The sequence below is a fragment of the Rhinopithecus roxellana genome, chromosome 11 (assembly GCF_007565055.1).
Source record: "Rhinopithecus roxellana isolate Shanxi Qingling chromosome 11, ASM756505v1, whole genome shotgun sequence".
NCBI classification, from domain to species: Eukaryota; Metazoa; Chordata; class Mammalia; order Primates; family Cercopithecidae; genus Rhinopithecus; species Rhinopithecus roxellana.
The window spans coordinates 107,603,164-107,624,303 of record NC_044559.1 but is presented as its reverse complement, the minus strand read 5'-3'; the positions used below and the strand labels follow the sequence as shown (position 1 = coordinate 107,624,303).

General features: G+C 37.7%; 1 protein-coding gene across 1 annotated transcript in view; it reads left to right on the top strand.

The window, feature by feature from the left end:
* The window catches only part of MYO3A (myosin IIIA), a 292,667-nt gene that overhangs the window by 54,938 nt on the left and 216,589 nt on the right, over positions 1-21,140 (top strand). Inside the window, exons 5-7 of the mRNA XM_030940862.1 lie at positions 3,559-3,663; positions 4,229-4,328; positions 20,615-20,691. Of these exons, the coding sequence (XP_030796722.1) occupies positions 3,559-3,663; positions 4,229-4,328; positions 20,615-20,691 (282 nt within the window). The remainder of the gene's footprint in view (positions 1-3,558; positions 3,664-4,228; positions 4,329-20,614; positions 20,692-21,140) is intronic.

The following is a 21,140-nucleotide window of genomic DNA, read 5'->3' as shown; positions in this document are numbered from 1 at the left end:
ATAAAGATTCTAGAGAATAATATGGGAAAAACCCTTTTAGACATTGGCTTAGGCAAAGACTTCATGACCAAGAACCCAAAAGCAAATGCAACAAAAACAAAGATAAATAGATGGAACTTAATTAAACTAAAAAGCTTCTGCACAGCAAAATAAATAATCAGTAGAGTTAACAGACAACCCACAGAGTGAGAGAAAATCTTCAAAATCTATATATCTGACGAAGAACTAATATCCAGGATCTACAAAGAACTCAAACAAATCAGCAAGAAAAAAAAAAATCCCATCAAAAAGTGGGCTAAAGACGTGAACAGACAATTCTCAAAAGAAGATACATAAATGGTCAAAAAGCATATGAAAAAATGCTCAACATCACTAATTATCAGAGAAATGCAAATCAAAACCACAGTGTGAAACCACCTCACTCCTTCAAGAATGGCCGTAATCAAAAACTTAAAAAATAATAGATGTTTGCGTGGAAGCAGTGAAAAGGGAACACTTTTACACTCCCATCAACACCACTATGGAACCACTATGGAAAACAGTGTAGAGATTCCTTAAAGAACTAAAAGTAAATCTACCATTTGATCCAGCAATCCCACTACTAGGTATCTACCCAGAGGAAAAGAAATCATTATATGAAGAAGATACTTGTACACACATGTTCATTAGCAGCACAATTTGCAATTGCAAAAACATGGAACCAGCCCAAATGCCCACCAATGAAGAGGTGGATAAAGAAAATGTGATATATATATACACATATATATGTGTGTGTATATATATGATCGAATAGTACTCAGCCATAAAAAGGAATGAAATAATGGCATTCACAGCAACCTGGATGGAATTGGAGATGATTATTCTACGTTATTCTAAGTGAAGTAACTCAGGAATGGAAAACCAAACATCATGTGTTCTCACTCATATGTGGAGCTAAGCTATGAGGACACAAAGGCATAAGAATGATACACTGGACATTGGGGACTTGGGGGAAAGTGTGGGTGGGTGATGAGGGATAAAAGACAGCACATTGGGTACAGTGTACACAGCTCGGGTGATGGGCACACCAAAATCTCAGAAATCACCACCAAAGAACTTATTCATGTGACCAAACACTACCTGTTCCCTAAAAACCTATTGAAATTTTAAAAAATTTAAATAAAAATAAAATAAGTAAAATAAATAAAAAAATAGAATGGCTTTAACAAAACACCTCACAATGTCAAGTGCTGATGAAGATACGGAACAACTAGAACTCTGATACACTGCTAGAGGGGCTGCAGATGGTATAACCATAGCCGCCATGGGAAAGTCTGGCTGATGCAGACAGTTAAATATGTAACCCATAGGATTCAGCAGTTTCCTCTCTTTATATTTACCCAAGAGAAATGAAAACTTATATTCACATCAAAATCTGCACGTGAATGTTCATAGCAGTTTCACTTATAATTGCCAAAAACAATTCAAATGCCTTTCAGTTTTATAAATGAATAAACAGTGGTTCATCCATTCAGTAGAATACTCAGCATTAAAAAAAAAGGAATGAAAAAACATTAAAACAGCATTTAGAAAAAGAATGTGCAACAACATAGATGAATCTGAAATGCATTATGCTAAGTCAAAGAAGCCAAATATTTACTCTTGTATTAACATGATAGTCAATTGCAGAAAGTACAGCCAAATAGAGGCCAGACTTTAGAGAAATAGAAAGATAAATTTAGTCTCCCTACAGTGCTTTCTAGAAGTTTAAAAAGCTAAAACTTGTTGGTTTTTTTTACTCTTTTTTTAGAGACAGTGTCTCACTCTGTCACCTAGATGGGTGCAGTAGCTCACTCCAGTCTTGAACTCATAGGCTTGTGCAATCCTGCCTCAGCCTACCAAATAGCTGAACCTCAGCTATGTGCCACTATGCCTGGCTAATTTTTATAAAAAATTATTTTAGAGACAGGGGTCTTCCTGTGTTGCCCAGGCTGGTCTCTAACTCCTAGCCTCAAGTGATCCTTTCACCTTGGCCTGCTAAAGGGCTAGATTACAGATGTGAGCCACTGCACCCAGCCAAACTTAGTTTTTTGGACTTTTTTTTTTTTAATAAGCAGCTTGCAGTTTAAAAGATACAATTTCTTTTCAATAAATTATGAGTACTTTTGTGAGCCAGTAGAACTAGGCCACAGTGGAGCCAGTCTGACCTTTTATTCTGCTTCCAGGGCAGCAACACTCTTTTGTTTATGCAGCTAAAAGGGTATTACCCTTCCTGATACATAAGAAAAATGCAAATCTTGGAGTGCTAGGCTGCACATACTCCTGTATAACCTGAAAGAAGTTTTCTTTGAATGAAGAAAAACACCAATTATAAATATGCCTCAGTTTTTTCATCTTTAACATGAAGATGATACTACCTACTTCAGACTGTGGTGAGGTTTAGGATAAATCATGTAAACTGATTAGAAATGTGTCTGGCACAAAGTAAGTATGCAATTCATCTTAACTATTATTATCTAGTCCACAATGTACCAAAAGTGTTCAGGCCTCCAATAAAATCTAATCACCACATTAGAAAAATTGCATGAGAAAATTTATTCAGTTTTTCAATTTGCTTTCACTTTCTGACTTGGGTTAGAAGAGAGTCAGCGAAATGATGGTTTCTTTAGTTCCCAAGCAGGTGAGAAAGGAGGAGGCCCAGTACATCAGGGTGATGGCGGGGAAACCACAGACAGAAAGGAGCCATGGGATGTTTGGCAAGGCTGAAGGCAAAGGCTGAAGTATTAGGGATTGGAGGATCAAGGATTTGCGGGGTCACTGCTTCACTGGGACGTTCTCTTGTTCCAGGGCCATTCATCCAGTTATCTTCCCTTTTCTATTAATATTTGCTGCTAATATCAGTGTTTCTCTGTTCTGCAAACATACAGCTCTTTAGAAAGTTTTCTGTGGGATTTAATGTTACCTAACTTTGGAGAACTGAGATGTGGAAAACTCCCCTACCATGTTCCTTCCTCTTGTTTTTCTATGGGCGTTCTCCCTGTTTTGGGGGTGAGGAGGGGAAGGAGGATACTAAAGTACGTATGGGTACATGATGTTCTAGATAATTTTCTAAGATATTATTTGTAATACTTACTGTAATAATAATGTATCCTGAAATTTTTTCAAATTTTTAAATTAATGTACATACAAAATAATATATAACTGTGTTTTGAGATGACAATCTATTGCATTATTGATTACACTATCAGAAATCAATAATGCTCTTAAGCCCTAGATCCTAAAATCTGAGAATGATTTGTAGAATCATAATTCTTATCCTTGAATTTGAAAATCAAGCTCAGTGTGTCTCCAAATTATCTTCTAAAAATTAATTCATGTGAAAATTGTGTTCTAGGAATTAATTTTACACAAGTACAAGTTTATATATTCATTTTATTTATGAAACCATAAAGATAATGGCATTAATCATTTGAAACAGAACATTGGAACACTTTTAAAAATGTTTTGGAAAACCTTTTCAAGAAGGAACATAAAATGTCACATGTATTTTAATAGCCATCTTAAAATATTCTTGTTTAGCTGTGCAATGGAGGATCAGTGACTGACCTTGTGAAAGGATTTCTGAAGAGGGGTGAAAGAATGAGTGAGCCTCTAATTGCCTATATTTTACGTGAAGCACTAATGGTAAGGCAATTTAAATTGTTTGTGCATTAATTATGAAGCAGTTCCAGTTAAAAAAAAAATGTAGATCCTATTTTTAGAAAAATGTCACTAGTTATACTACATTAGTATTTATTGATGCAAGAATATATGCAAAATCTTACATGTTCAGCATAGCTAATTCTTTTTTTCCACTACAAATCTACTCTCATTGTACCAACAGGATCCTGAATTCTGACCTCTTAAGTGTATTTCTGAGACTGAAATAGTGATGAAGGTAGAAAACTAATAGGGTTTTTTGGCCATTACCTTAAATAAGTATGTGAAATAGTTTCTTCCATTGAAACTCACACATTTGTAATATGATATTTGCTAAGAAGTAAGGAGCATGCTTTGATTTTGTGAATTTTTATATGATTCAAACTGGAAATTATGTTCTTTGATGTGACTAACTCAATGTGAAACATTTGAGTGTCTGAATGTTAATTTTATTATGTGTTTCCTATTGATTTTGTACAAGTACATCATCTGAAAATTTTTGTTGTTTGATGCTCTTGTTAAGAGTCATTATATACTTCTCATCGTCTAGGGACTTCAGCATTTGCATAACAACAAAACTATCCACAGAGATGTGAAAGGAAATAACATTCTATTGACCACTGAAGGTGGAGTGAAACTAGTAGATTTTGGTAAGTTTTGTTTAAACTGCATAAGTTTTAACTGCATGATGAACTAGTATGGTATGATTTGATCTTTTTCAAATGACCTTCCTGTCTAGGTATTGCAAATAGAGGAAAAATTAGTAATATCTTATTGAGGTAAGAAGTGCAGAGATAATTTGGCAAATGAGAGATTCCCAGAATAAAGGGTGACTTCTTTCAAGTCAGCTAGTTTGTGCTCATATAACACCAGTGTAGTAACATGCGTAGTTGATTCTCTAAAACAGCATCTCAAATGATTACTGTAAGCCTATAATGACAATCGCATGGCTCTTACTAGTGATTGCTTTGCAAATGGCCATATATCCAAATCCAGGATTTTGAGATGTGAGGGGAAATTTTCATTATCATCTGGGAGTATTTCCTCCCTCCTAAGGAGAAAGAGGAAAAGATGGTCTCTTTCTTCCTCAGGACCCTTGCATGTCATATAGTGATGCTGGAAACTGCTACAGTTACCTGTGACTAAGATGCTGTGTCCTGAGCAGAAAGCCAACTCTGAGAAAGGCAGAGCTGAGAGAGGGGAAGAATGGGGGTGTTTGATAACATAATTGAGCCATTAAGTCAGTCAACTTTGGAGGCTGCCTTATCTCTGGACCTTTTGTTATGTGAGATAATAAATAAATAAATTTCCATATTTACTAAACTTTCTTGTGAGAGTGGATGACAGTAATCCTGAAGATGTCTCAGTATCCTTCAGTCATTATTCTCTTTCCCTTTTGCACTGTAGTTGGGTAAGGTATCCCTCCTTGTGCTTCTGTAACCTGTGTATACTTCCATGTTTGCATTTATCATATAGAATTATAATTATACATTTGGTGTTTATAGATAAAGATACTTAGAAATATAGGTGGACAGACAGGGTCTTTGAGAAGTGGGACTCTGTCTTAGTCTATTTTGTAGACCTAATGTTTTGAGTATAGAAGTCCACTGAGTGTTAGTTGAATGAGTGAATCTTCTTTCATTTTGCATTTTGGAAACTAAAGCTCAGCAAGTTAATGGGTTAATTTTTAAAATTTCTTTAATATCCAAGTATTTTGGCTTAGCCCAGGAATGAATTTCAGAACATCTAGAGAGGAATGGGTGAATGGTGTATCCTCAAACATGCATGTGCATGTGCTTTGTTTTTCTCACCTGTGCATCTGAAAACTACTGAGCAGCAGTGAATTTGTGAATTCCTGATTAATAACTGGGGTGCGCCTAGTCTTTGTTTCTGGTTGAATTCAGAGCCTTGAGCAATCTATCTGGGTTAGTGTACTAATAAGGGCTTCTGCTTGAAATTACAACTCATTCTTCACTGCCCCACAGGAGGGGCCATTATTCTCTCGAGAAAATCATTTTGGCTATACTCTAAGACAGACTCAATGGAGAACTTGCTATTTAACTTGGAATCTCACAATTCCCCTCCTCTAAAAAATCGATACAGTAAGCATAGCGTAGATTGAAAATTGTTAAAACAAGTATCAATAAACAACATTTTAGCTGTTAAAGAAAAATTTAGTAAACCAGAAGCTTTGAGAAATGTAAATTCCCATGATTTCCTCCAAAACAAACTAGATTAAAAACGTATACTTAGATAATAAATAAGGCAACCTTTTATATGATTTTGTTGTTGTTGTTGTTGTTTTGAGATGGAGTCTCGCCTCTGTCTCCCAGGCTGGAGTGCAGTGGCGCAATCTCGGCTCACTGCAAGCTCCACCTCCCGGGTTCACACCATTCTCCTGCCTCAGCCTACCAAGTAGCTGGGACTACAGGTGCCTGCCACCTCGCTCGGCTAATTTTTTGTATTTCATAACAGAGACGGGGTTTCACTGTGCTAGCCAGGATGGTCTTGATCTCCTGTCCTCGTGGTCCACCCGCCTCGGCCTCCCAAAGTACTGGGATTACAGGCGTGAGCCACTGTACCCGGCCTTTATATGATACCTTTTTAAAACATCATAAATTGGAGTAGTTAACAAAATGAGAGCTTTGGTCTTACATTATTTGATTTGTAGATTTTCAGCAATAATTAGAAAAGAGGGCCAGTTGCTTACGAAATGCATTCCTGGTGTCTGACACCAAAATATTATTAATTACATATAAGGTAGTACTTATAATATTTCTATTCTCCACAGTAAGAGGACATGGATTCAGTTTGCCTATGGTGATTAGTAGGTTGTTGTATGAATTAAAACCTGAGGATGGTAGGGGTGTAAGTTTATATTGAAATTTCTTGAGGGCAGAAAGAACAAGATGTGGTAAACCACAACTTGCAGAATCAAACTGAAAATCAATGTCCTCATTTTATTTTTAAATCAAATTTTCAGAGAAAGCTACAGCTGGGAGTAAAGGATTTTAGAATCAATTTTATTTGAATCTGCCACTTCATAATTGTACTATCAGCTCATTATCGGGTACTGAAGATCTTAGATGACCATCAGGCACCTCATACTCAGAATGTCCAAAATGGAGCTGTACCACCTCATCTGTCCCTAGAAATCTGCTACATATAAAGAGTTTCTTGTCTTGGAAAGTCGTCTGCATCTACTCGTTGCGCAAGATGAAAATCTTAAGCTCATCCTCGAGTCTTCCCTTGTTTTCACCTCCCACTTATACAACTTAGTCACAAAACTTGTCTCTCTGTCAGATATCCCCAGATTCCATCTTTACTGCTCCTGCCCTGGTTCTAGCCCTCATCTCTTGCCTGGGCTCCTGCAGTTATACTTTACTGAACTCGCTGCATCCTAATCTCCTTCCCTTCCTTCCATTCCTTTCTCCACATGGGGGATCCTTTCAAGAAACACATCTGATTCTGCCACTACCTTGTTCAGTATCCCCATCCCTTGGGGAGAGCTTTTCCTTCTGATCCTCCGTGGTGGCACACAGTAAGCAAGTAATGAGTAATAACTTCTTTATATCTCCTGGCGCTAATTAGGTGCCCTCTCTTCCCGTTACCTATTAGTCAGGTCGGGGTCTTTCACTACCTTAAATGTGCCGTAATCTTTCCCAGTCAGAGCTCTTACACTTGTAACTTGGAAAGTACTTTGAAATTTATTGATGTGCTTTTTCTTTTTTTCCTGCCTGATAACATGATCTTCACCCCAGTGTGCCTGAGGCATCACTCTGTTTGGCAGTGGGAAAATATTAACATTTATTCTAGAAGAAATGCAAATTGCAAAAAAAAAAAAAAAAAAAAAGACTGAGGTAACAGTTTTTAGCATTCAAAAATAGGAATTTATAGCAAGGCTATCTCTTGAGGAAAGCCTATCTCCTGAGGAAAGTCTGTCTACATTGCTTTACCTTCTCTTTAGCATATGGAGAGTGAGTTTTCAGGGATACACCATAGGGTTTTTCATAAGTGAGGATAGAAAGAAGGGAGAAATCTTTTCCAATTCTAGGGTCGTTGTGGAAAGATGAAACAAGGTGAGGCAGGGCAGTGAGATGAGTTTTTTCTTTTTTTTGAAACAGAGTTTCACTCTGTCGCCCAGGCTGGAGTGTAGGAGATGAGCTTTTAAAAAGATGACGAGGGCAGGAAGGAGCTCTTACCTTCTGTATTAGTCCGTTCTCACACTGCTATAACGAACTACCTGAGACTGGGTAACTTATAAAGAAAAGAGATTTAATTGACTCACAGTTCCACAAGCTGTGCACAAGGCATGGCTGGGGAGGCTTCGGGAAACTTACAATCATGGCAGGAGGGCAAAGACGAAGCCGGCACATCTTACCATGGTGGCAGGAGAGAGAGTGTGAAGGGGGAAGGGCTACACACTTTTAAACAAGTACACCTCATGAGAACTCATTATCACGACAACAGCAAGGGGAAGTCTGCCCCATGAACCAATCATCTCCCACCAGGTCCCTCCCCCAACATTGGAAATTACAATTTGATATGACATTTGGGTGGGGATGCAGAACCAAACCATGTCACCCTCACGCTTTCTACCGCTCTCACTCGGCATTCCTGAGGAAGCCACTCAGAATCTGCCGCATTCCTGTCTGGGGTGAGCCACATCATTGCTAACCTGTAGGGGCAGAGTGATCAGTAGGGGAAAGACTCAAGTTAGCTTCCCCCAAACCCTTAGCTTTAGTTTCCAGAAACCTGAAAGTAGTTGCTAATCTAGCTGGAGAGTTTCTAGAGGGGGTTTTTCAGAAGTTAAGGGGGATGTACAGTGAGGCACTGAGCAGATCCCCTGAGCCGGCTCTGCTGTGTCTAAATGGGAGTCACAGGCAGACCTCGGAGTATTCTCAGCTCCAACTGGAGCAAACTGAGCAAATCTGCAGGAGGAGCCACAGGAAGCCCTGTCTGCATGAGAGGAACAGACCACAAGCTCCCTGGAGGCAGAGTATGGCCTGGGAGCCCAGTAGGGCACCTAGAGGCTAGGCAGACAAAAGTATATGGCCCCGAAAACTAGAGAGCCACCATGCCCAAGGACCCTCTCTTTTCTCCCTGACACAAGGTCTTATAAGAAGGAGGAGGGGCAGGCATGGTGGTTCATGCCTATAATCCCAGCACTTTGAAAGGATGAGGCAGGAGGATTACTTGAGCCTAGGAGTTGGAGGCCAGGCTGGGCAATATAGCAAGACCCTGTCTCTACAGAAGCTTATTTTAAAAAGTTAGTCAAGCATGGTCACATACATCTGTAACCCCAGCTATTCAGGAGGCTGAGGTGGGAGGATTGCTTGGGCCTGGGAGTTCGAGGCTGCAGTGAGCTGTGATAGCACCACTGCATTCTAGCCTGGGTGACAGAGTGAGACCCTTTCTGAGGGGGGATGCCACCTGAGAAATGGAGCAAACACTTTTATCCAAGACAGACTGAACCCTATCTGAAAGGACTTAGAGATTTATTGAATTTAACTGAGCTTTATTTTTGTTCCAGTCAGTGGGCATGGGCTTGGGGAAAAGCCATAATAGTTATAGGCAAAATGAAGAAATTACAATTTCTCTGTGTATCTAAGAGTAGCTTCTGAACTTTTTGACCAGTTACAAACATGATGCTTTCCCTGCATAGAAACCTTCCCTCCCTTCTGCCCTGTTATATATAAAGTTTCGGTGCCACAAAAGAAATAGCACTCAAATATAAAATTCTCTTTTTAATTCTCAGTAAGGCAAGATTCTTCTATAGAAGGGTGCACCCTTACAGATGGAGCAGTGGTGAGCGCACACTTGGACAAGGGAGGGAAAGGGGTTCTTATCCCTGATGCATGTGGCCCCTGCTGCTGTGTCGTCCCCCTATTGGCTAGGGTTAGACTGCACAGGCGAAACCAATTCTGATTGGCTAACTTAAAGAGAGTGACAGGATGAGTGGTTTGGTGGGAAAAATGGTTATGACAGAGCAGGTAATGGGAATGAGTCAGGGTGGAGCAGGTAATCGGAATGAGTCAGGGTGGAACAGGTAATGGGAATGAGTCAGGGTGGAGTAGGTAATCGGAATGAGTCAGGGTGGAGCAGGTAATCGAAAAAGATTGCTTTATGAAGAAGTTAAGTGTAAAAGTAGACGGCAAGGAATTGAACATACTGACATATTGACTCTTTGAAAAGAAATTTAGAACTCATATCTAACAGCACCTAGCTAACTTCTGCTTGCCCGAGTTTTCCCCAACACCCTGCACTTCATTTAGCCAACCAGTTGTCAGACTTTATTGTAATCATATTTTATTTGAGTGCTTCCTCTGCTAAGCCATAGATTTTTCTGTCTGGTCTATCACTTTATCACTTTGTCCCTAGAACCAAGTACAGTGCTAACATTTTGAAAGTACTTAATAAATGAATGAATGAAGGAGAGGGAAGACTTGCCATATAATTGTGTGACAATGAGAAAGTCACACAGAATCTACAAGGGCATCAACCTGCGCATCTACAAGTGTGAAAAAGTCTCTACCTCCTAAGACTGGTTGCTGTGAAGAGTAAATGGGATGCCAGAGACAAACTACTTAGTATAATTACTGATACTTTGTAATTCAGAAAATCTGAACTGTTATCATTATTATGAGATAATATTCCTACTTAGCCTATAGCTCAGTGCTGTACACATAGTAGGTGTTTAATAAATAGTTGCTAAATAATGAAAATCTGAGTTTCCAAAAGAGATGCCTCTATGTTTCCCAAAAAGAAAACAATAACCCTCTGCTAGAATAAATTCAGTATTACCTTAAATATGAAGCTACCTCATTACACTAAAAGTAAGATTCAGTTTGCTAATGCTCGTCATGAATACGCCTTTAAGAAAACCTTTTAGTTTTTGTTAAGTGGGATATTCTTTTACAAAACATCACCAGACACCTCAGAGAGCAAAATGACAATTGAGGTTATAAATATTATTAATGAAATGTATTAGCCATCACTGGTATATGATCAGTCAATAAATAATATGACTTCCCAGGAGATACATCCCTTCAGGCAAGTGAACTAATGTCTGAAAAAAACAGTCCTTATCTTGAATAGAAAATGAAAGAGACTAAATTTAAAGGACAGCCCTCAGTTCTCATTTCTGCGGATTTCTCTCTGGGGAACTTCATTTCTAATGGGATACTTAACATTTCAATACAAAAGTACAGAATGTACTTTTTGTGATTTATTTAGACCTCATTCTTATGACAGAATATTTTATGGTTTTAAATCTCTTATTACTCACATGCCCAATTTTAGACCAAATCCCCAATGCATAATGTAGGTCAAAGAGAGGTTGTGATTTGTTTATTAATAACCCACTTTTTAGCACCAAGTGAGACAGTACACCCGAACCTAAAAACTATGAAGTGCCCTTCAATCCTTCCTTTCTTTTTGAATAATTTAGAACAAAAGCCATTAGGTGGGACAAGCAAGCATGGAAGTCCAGGTGCAGCTCAGGAGGCAGTTTGGAGCCTGAGAGGGGAGAGGAAGGTGTCTGCTGGCAGGGAGTGTTGGGTCCTCAAGTGGGATGAGAAGTGCCTCCATGTAGGGTGATGGGGATGACCCTGTATGGGGAAGAACTTCCTGTAGATGAAAAAGGCATCTGCATAGGGATCAGGGTGAAGAGAAAAGACTGGTTGCCTAAAGGAGGCCTGATACCATCGGGAGATATACTGAGGACAACGGGAGGCAGGTTTCTTACTGTTAGAGAAAAGAATTATGGTGATGTTGGATTGGAATTGGAGGTATCAATGTGAACTTAGCGTTTTAATATATATAAACAGATACAAAAATAATCGTAATGTGAATGCGTGTGTGTGTGTGTGTGTACATATTACCTAGCTAATTCTGCTAAGAGGGTACATTAAGAGAGCACATCTAGCCCCTAGCTTTTGGTTTTTAAAAGTAATTGTCAACTAAAAGGAATCAAGGATTCTTGGAGAAAGGCTGATTTTAGGGCTCTGTGAGATGACCCTGGAACTTACTGTGCTCTCCAAATAAGGAAATACTCAAATAATGATGGAGACATGTCAGAGGCACACAGAAGCCAACTTGAATCTATTCTTACTCTCTAGATCTGGGACAGTTTGAGCACCAAAATACTAATATTGCTGGTAATGATGGTAATTCACTGAATGCAATAAAAATTCCATTAATCCATACTGCCATAAATACATACATAATTAAATGAATGGGGAGAAGCAAAAGCTTTTCCTTGCAGAAGAATGCTGATGAGTAAAGATAGAAGAAATTGTGTAATTTTAAAATTCATCATAATTAATTCATCCAAAAATTTCAATGGCTGCTAAAACTAGTGGGTTAAGTTTTGATTAGAAATAGAGTAGCTTAATTGTTTCAAAATATCTCTCCACAAAATACTAATTAATTACAAAAGAAAGAGGGAAAGATTACAGGGGAGAAGACTGGCAGACACAACCATTAATCAAGTGCTCAAAGCAAACATAACTAGTAATGAGATGAATGCAAACCACACAGCACCTGAGAGGATGCAATGAGAAGACCTCAGCATCACTTCTGTGATGTGCCTGTCAAAAATAAAATCATGAGGGAATATACAACAAACCCAAATTCAGGAACAGTCTGTAGAACAACTGGCCTGAAATCTTAAAAAAAAAAAAAATGTTAAGTTCATGAAATTCAAGAAAAGAGTGAGGAACTCCTCCAGATTGAAGGAGATTAGAAACTTGACAACTAAAAGTAACACATAATCCTGGATTAGATCATTTTGTTATAAAGGACATATTTAGGACAGTTGATAAAATCTGAATGGGCTCTGTAGAATAGATGATAGAAATGTATCAGTGTTAAAATTCCTGATTTTGAAGGTTGTGTAGGGGAATATCCTTGTTTGTGGCAATTACAAACAAATATATAGGAGTGAAGGGGCATTCTGTAGCCCACCTTACTCTCAGGTGGTTCAGGAAAAAAAGTACTTCGTAGTTTTCTTGCTAACATTTCTCTAAGGTTGAAATTATGTGTATGTGTGTATATATATAATGTATATATGTAATACATATTAGTTGAATGTTATGAATCTTGAAAATTTAAGAGCTAGTGCTTTATACAGTGAAATGATACACTGAAAAAAAAAAGCTAGAGGGAAAACCATTTTAAAAGTTGGCAGAGTTTTTGAATGCTCATACCTATATAACACATTAATATATTACTCATCCAGAATATGTTTTTGTACTTCGAGGAGGTGACTTTTACCTTATTTGAAAGGCAAGGTCTTTATAATTATTATATAAAGTTGAATCATGAATAAGTGGACTCTTTATTTTAGAGCTTTATGATTCAAGCAGAACCTGTGGGCTCAAGAGTTCTAAAACTGACCATATTTCAAAGTTGAATTAAACTGTTTAACATTGTAGATACTGGTGTATGTTTTAGTCAACAATCTTTTAGTTGTAAGGACTAGACGCCCCAACTAGCTCCAAAAAAAAAAGGCCAAATACAAAAGGCAGTCTCACAAATGAGAGAGCAGGCCCAAGGGACTGGAACTGGGACAGGTAAGTGAAAGGCAAGAGCGGAGACTGCTTGCTGCCTCCTATTCTCTCACTGGAGAAACAGTCTCTTCTCCCTGCTCCTCAGGTGCGGGTATGTAGAGCAACCTCTGGAGTTTTTATGTTGCTATCAAGTTCACTCAAAAACAGAGGACTCAACCTCCCTTGTTTGACCTCAACACAGCTGTGGACATTTTAGTAAGGGCTACCAAGTGTGCTTCTCTACGATGTGATAACTTAAGGTGAACCAAGAGGACTTTACTTATATTTTAAGAATGACTTCTTTGCTTCTTAGTTCTTCTCATTGTAAAACAAGTGTTTGGCACTAGACCTAAAATATCTTAGTCTGCAGCTCTAAAATTTTAATCTCTGAAGAACTTTAAGTTAATAGAAATTTTGGTGGGCAGGAGAGAGGACAATGGAGGAGGTAAATGGGGCAAAAAGGAAACAGAAAAATAAGACAAGGTATCAGTCATGATAGTGTACCATGAATGAGAAATATGCTGTATACTCTCTACAGCTAAGATCCAGTACTGGACATATGTACACATGTACATAGTCATCCAGGGTTGAATCATGCAGACAGAGCTGGGTGCATAGTTCATATGTCCAAAGCCAAGAAGAATGCAGCAAACAGTGTGATATTGAGATCTTTAAAGAAAGCCATTTAATTATCTTTATTATAAGATGCAAACTAAGTCTTAAAGAAAGGAAAAGATCTAGAGCCAGGAAGACTGGAGAGAGGATGGACTTCGAAGAGAAATCACATGACTGTTGTTTGGAAAGGTGATTGGAGTGAGCCAGTTACCTTGAGTTGCTGTAGAGACTCATTGAATGTTAAAACTGGAAAGATGCTTAAATATCATTTGGTATATTAAGTACAGGAACATGAAAAGATTTTTTATCCTTGTTATATGCAAAATGTCTGAATATGAATTTCTTGATGTGAAAGTATATAGCATCCATGAGATGACTAAGTAGGTTTTGTTTTTTGTTTTATTGTGTTTTTTTTTTTGATGGAGTCTTGCTCTGTTGCCCAGGCTGGAGTGCAATGGTGTGATTTTGGCTTACTGCAACCTCTGCCTCCCAGGTTCAAGTGATTCTTCTGCCTCAGCCTCTCAAATAGCTGGGACTACAGGCACGTGCCACCAAGCCCAGCTAATTTTTGTATTTTTAGTAGAGACAGGGTTTCACCATATTGGCCAGGCTGGTCTCGAACTCCTGACCTCGCGATCCGCCTGCCTTGGCGTCCCAAAGTACTGGGATTACAGGCATGAGCCACAGCACCCCGCCAAGATTCCCTAAGTAGTTTTTAATCCAAAAGTAATAAAGAATCATTTATTTTTTCCAGTCCCCTAAATTAAACAATGAGAAAACAAGAGCCTGCAGAAGGAAAAGGACTTGCTGAAGGGCACACTTTAATATTCCATTTGCTGGAGATTTACAATGGTTCTGAAATATACTAACCGAAGAGTTTTGCATATATTTGTTAAATACTATTTAATTAAATAAGATTGTCAACTATAGCATTCTGTTTACTTTGTGGATTATTTTTGTTTTTGTTCTTGAGATAGCATCTCACTCTGTCACCCAGGTCAGAGTACAGTGATGCAGTCTTTCGACTCACTGTAACCTCTGCCTCCCTGGCCCAGGGGACTATTTACATATTAAAGATGATTATTTCTGGCCCAGGGTAGTGGCTCACACTTGTAATGCCAGCACTTTGGGAGGCAGAGGCGTGTGAATCGCTTGAGCCAAGGAGTTCAAGAACAGCCTGGGCAACATGATGAAACCCTGTCTCTACTAAAAATACAAAATAAAAGTCAGCTGGGTGTGGTAGTGTGTGCCTGTAGCCAATTACTCGGGAGACTGAGATGGAAGAATCACCTGAACCCAGGAAATCGCGGATACAGTGAGCTGTGATTGCACCACTGCAGTCTAGCCTGGGCGATGGAAGTGAGACCACGTCTAAAAAAATTTTTAAAAAAAGAAAAGAAAAGATGATGATTTATATTGTTAGTTTACATTATTTAAATAAAAACCATTTTGACAAACTAGAAAACATAGAGGAAATGGACACATTCCCATAAGCATACAAACCACCTAGATTAAATCAGGAAGAAATGGAAACCTTAAACAAACCAGTAACAAACAGCAAGATTGAACTAGTAATTTTAAAACCGTCAACAAAAAAAGTCCAGGACCAGACGTATTCACTGAATTCTATCAGACATTCAAAGAAGAATTGATACAAATCCCACTGAAACTATTCCGAAAGACTGAGAAAGAAGGAATCCTCCCTAAATCATTCTATGAAGCTAGTATCACCCTGATACCAAAAGCTGGAAAGGACACAACTACAGACCAATTTCCCTAATGAACATTGATGCAAAAATCCTCAACCAAATACTAGCTAACTGAATCCAACAGCACATCAAGAAAGTAATTCATCATAAGCAAGTGGTTTTCATCCCAGGGATGCAGGGATAGTTTAACATACACAAGTCAATAACTGTAATGAATCACATAAACAGAATTAAAACCCAGAACCATATGATCATCTCAATAGATGCAGAAAAAGTATTTAACAAAATCCATCATCCCTTTATGATAAAAACTCTCAACAAACTAGGCACGTAAGGCACTTATCTCAAAATAATAAAAGCCATCTATGACAAACACACAGCCACCATCATACTGAATGGGGAAAAGTTGAAACCTTTCCCCCTGAACAGGAACAAGACAAGTATGCCCACTTTCACTATCCCTATTCAACATAGTTCTGGAAGTGCAGAGCAATTAAGCAAGAGAAAGAAATAAAGGGCATCCAAATTGGAAAAGAGGAAGTCCAACTTGGCTGTTTGCAGATAATATGATTGTATACCTAGAAAATCCTAAGACTCCTCCAAAAAACTTAGATTTGATAAATTAATTCAGTCAAATCTTAGGTTACGAAGTCAATGTACACAAATCAGTAGCCCTGCTACACCAAAATGACCAAGCTAAGAATCAAATTGAGGACTCAATCTGTTTACAATAGCTGCAAACAAAATAAAAATACTCAGGAATATACTTAACTAACCAGGTGAAAGATCTCTACAAGGAGAACTACAAAACACTGCCAAAAGAAATCATACGTGACACAAGCAAATGGAAATGCATCTCATGCTCATGGATTGGGAGAATCAATATTGTCAGAATGACTGTACTGCCTGAAGCAATCTACAGATTCAATGCCATTCCCATCAAAATACCAATATTATTTTTCACAGAATTAGAAAAAATGATTCTAAAATTAATATGGAACCCAAAGGAGCCCAAATAGCCAAAGCAATCCTAAGCAAAAAACAAAACAATACAAAAAAAACTGAACAAAAACAAAAAAACAAATCAGGGCGCATCGCATTACTGGACTTCAAATTATACTACAAGGCTGTAATTACCAAAACAGCATGGTACAGGTATGAAAGTATGCACATAGACCAATGGAACAGAACAGAGAACTCAGAAACAAAGCCAAATACGTACAGCCAACTGATCTTTGACAAAGCATACAAAAACATAAATTGGGAAATAGATACCCTATTTAATAAATGGTGCTGGCAAAACTGGCAAACCACATGTAGAAGAATAAAACCAGAACTCTATCTCTCACCTTATACAAAGAGCAACTCATGATGGATCAGAGACTTAAATATAACACCTGGACCTATTAAAAATTCTAGGAGACAACATTGGAAAAACTTTTCTAGACATCGGCCTAGGCAAAGAATTCATGACTAAGACCCCAAAAGCAAATGCAACAACAACAAAAATAAATAAATGGGATCTAATTAACTAAAATTCTTCTGCACAGCAGAATAAACAGACAAACCAAAGAATGGGAGACAGTATTTGCAATCTATGCATCCAACAAAGGATTAATATCCTGAATCTACAAGGAGCTCAAATCACCAAGAAAAATAAAATAAGTCCATTAAAAAGTGGGCAAAGGACATGAATAGACATTTCTCAAAAGAAAATATATGAAGACCAACAAACATATGAAAAACTGTTCAACATCATTAATCATCAGGGAAATGCAAATTAAAACCACAATGAGATATACCACCATAATCCTGCAAGAATGGCCATTACTAAAAAGTCTGAATACAATAGATGTTAGCAGGGATATGGGGAAAAGGGAATACTTATACACTGCTGGTGAAAGTGTAAATTAGTATAACCTCTATGCAAAATAGTATGGCGATTCCTTAAAGAGCTATTAATAAAAGTAGATCTACCATTTGATCCAGCAATCCCACTACTGGATATCTACCCAAAGGAGAAGAAGTCATTATATGAAAAAGACACTTGTACTTGTTTGTTTATAGCAGCATAATTCACAGTTTCAAAGATGTGGTACCAACCTAAATGCCCATCAGCTAATGAATGTATAAAGAAAATGTTCCATGTATACACCATGGAATACTATTCAGCCATTAAAAGGAATAAAATAACGTCTTTTGCAACAACTTGGATGGAGCTGGAGGCCATTATGCTAAGTGAAGTACCACAGGAGTGGAGAACCAAAAACCAAATATTCTCACTTATAAGTAGGAGCTAAGCTATGAGTATGCAAAAGCATACAGAGTGATAGAATAGACTTTAGAGACTCAGAAGAGAGTGAGCAGGAGCGGGGCTAGGGATAAGAAAACTACACCTTAGGTACAACGTACACTACTCGGGTAATGGGTGCACTAAAATCTCAGAATTTACCACTATATAATTCATTCATGTATCAAATAAACACTTGTACATGAAAAGTTATTGAAATCAAAATAAAATAAAAAATAAAAACTATTTTAAACTGAGAGTTGTCTAACCAATGTGGAAGTCTTAGGCTTTTTAAAAATGTCAACTGTAGAACTGGGTTTTAAACTTCATATAACTTGCAGAAATGGGAGCGCAAAACTTTTGCTTGTTACTACACATCAATATAAAAGTCTTATTTAACTTTAAAAAATCCACCAATTTAAATATTAATCTGAGTTCAAAATATTAATCTGATTTCAAAAACACCTTCACAGAAATATCCAGAATATAGTCTTACCAAATACCGTTTGACTTATGCAATAGGAAATAGGGTTGCCGTATAGCCATGGAACAGTCTAGGAAGCATTGTTGGATGACCTAAAATAGCCATGGCCCTCCCAAGTTGACACATAAAAGTAACTATCACAGTGTCTTAACCTCATCAACAAAATAATAATATTAGATGGTATGATACAATTTATGACCCATTTATGTTAACAAAATTCTGTATTTTTATAGTTTCAGTTCTCATTCCTACAGTATTTTGTTATTAACAATGACAAAAACATATGGTTTTCTCCCTGCTCTATTGAGATGTCAAAGGTTATAGCAAATTGAATTCCCAGAAGTTTTCTGGTCTATTTGAGCCACAATGGAAAAACACATATTTGATGTTTCTGCTGTCTTTCTAAGACCCTAAGAGTTTTCTTAACTACAAGAATAAAGCCTGCATGTTTCTCTCCCTAAAAATAGCATTTATGCTATAGGGAATGGAGTTGCTGTACAGCCGTGCAATAGCCCAGGAAGCCTTGTTGGACAGAACTAAAATAGCCTGAAAATTCCCTAGCAAAGCAAAAGACTGAAGAAGCATTAACATAAACCCTAACCTTTATAATGTTCCTGTGGCTTTGACCTTTAATAGACTATTGCTCTTTCTATTAGTCTGTTTTCTGTTCAGCCTTTGTCCTTTTTGACCTCTTTTTCCTTTCCATATCTTCTCATTATCCCAGCACTCTACCTGGAATTTTCCACCCATCAGCAGCTTCTCTCTTGAGTTGATTATGTAACTGTTTATCTTGGTGACTTATTCCTTTAGTTACTCTCTAGACAAGATGATTTTCCTAATCTTCTTTACTTCCTTGGGCTTCTTAACCCATACTTTGGATCCCTGTTGCCTTTAAATGTAATTTATGTCAATCATTTTAATAGAATTTTGGATTTTTCTATCTTAGCTATTTTTCTTGTGGGAATTTACACTAAGTAAAAATGTCATTTGTCCTCAGGAGAGTGACTTTTCTTTTCAGCTTAAGTTTACTAACCTGAAAATGAGCAAGTTAGAATTTATGACCATTAAGTTATCTTCTAGCTGTGAAGCTAGTTGATTGTGTTAGTTAAGTGATCTTGAAGTTTAACAGGCATTGCATAGCAGTCAAAAAACATGAAATTTAGTAAATTCCTTCCTCTGTCACTTGTTCATAGTTGGGCATGTGTCCTGTTTCTGATGTTACACTCCTCACTCTTCTGCCCGAGTATATTTCCAATACTGAAACACCCATTTGCTTGCATATGGCCTTTGAATTTCATGGTAAAAGTCAAATGCCATCTTGGAGAAATAAAATATATCTCCATTTTAAATCTCCATTAGTACCTTTCCTCTATTTGGCTTATAAGATAAGCAACCAAAGCCTAAAATTAATATGACTCTGGGGAGGCACTTTCCAAAGCAGGGAAATCAGGTAGAGAAAGCCCATGATTTGGGTTTAACCCATCAAGTCCAGAGCAAGGTGAAGGGTAGGAGCTCTGTACAGTCAGATAACCAGGACCCCTTGTGTGAGGAGCAGGAGTGTGAAAATCGAAAAAAGAAACTGTACTCCTAATTCTCTTGAAGGTCAGTGAGGAGGGTATCTAACAAGGTGGAATTAATGGAATGACATAAATGAAATATTTGATTATACCTCTTTATTGTAGCCCTTCAGTCTGTAATCTCTCTAAAGGAAGAGAACTCGTTCTGTTAATGATGTTGGTTTAAATAGATATAGTTAATTTGAAACTTCTAGTCAGATAAGGTGTGATTTGCCCAGGTTTAGTAGATGGAAAATAATTTTATGAAGATTCACAAGTGACCTACTATGTGCATAACACCATATAGGACATTCTCAAACTTGCTGGAATTTGTTAGTGGGCAGGGACAGGAAGAGGGCAGGGAGGAAGCATGCCATTCAAATAACAATTACATGCCAAAATATGTAAAATTGTTTACAATGTAGAAGATAGAAAGAAATAGGGATCAGTATAATTGGAGCAGATTAAAAGCCAGCATGGGGGAATTAAGACTTGAAATGGGGCTTTAGGAAGGAGCAGGATTTGGAGTTGAGAAAGAGAAAATAGGAGGACCATTCTGCCTTTTGACTCTGCAGAAATCCTGATTTAGGATCCTTTAATGTGACGTTAGGGCCAGTGGCAGCTTTGAGGAAATAGAATTTTCATATTAGTTTGCAAAAAAGACTATAGCAATTGAAAGCTCTTTATATGAGTAATTAATGCAAAAAAGTACATCTTGTCTCTTCCTCTAGGTGTGTCTGCACAGCTTACCAGTACCCGGCACCATCGGAACACATCCGTAGGAACACCGTTTTGGATGGCTCCTGAGGTCAGATAGAGTTTTGAGGGAGACAAACGTAATAGCTGATCCTGTCTGACTTTCCTTTTTATGTGTACTCTAGCTCCGTAAGCATTTTGGAATATAACAGAGGAAGCTCTCAGTTGTGTTATTTTCACGTGAGATTTTTACATGTGTGAGGAGGTACCTGGGAGGTGGTCAGTAAATGGGCTGTGAATGAACACATGAATCAGTGAAAGAGGGAATGAGTAAATCAGATGATGTAAAGAGAAACTACTTCCAGGTTTGTTTTTTCGTTAAATTTAGGTGTTTACCGTGTAGCTGTACTAATGATATTTACATTATATTTTAAAATTATAATAGAAATATAATATTATGAGAACCCCTATCCTTTGTGGGATCAGATTCAGGTCCATTAACCTATATGGCAGGTTCCTGTGTTGAGACACTCTGCCTGGGGGCTATGCTCAGCTTTAGTA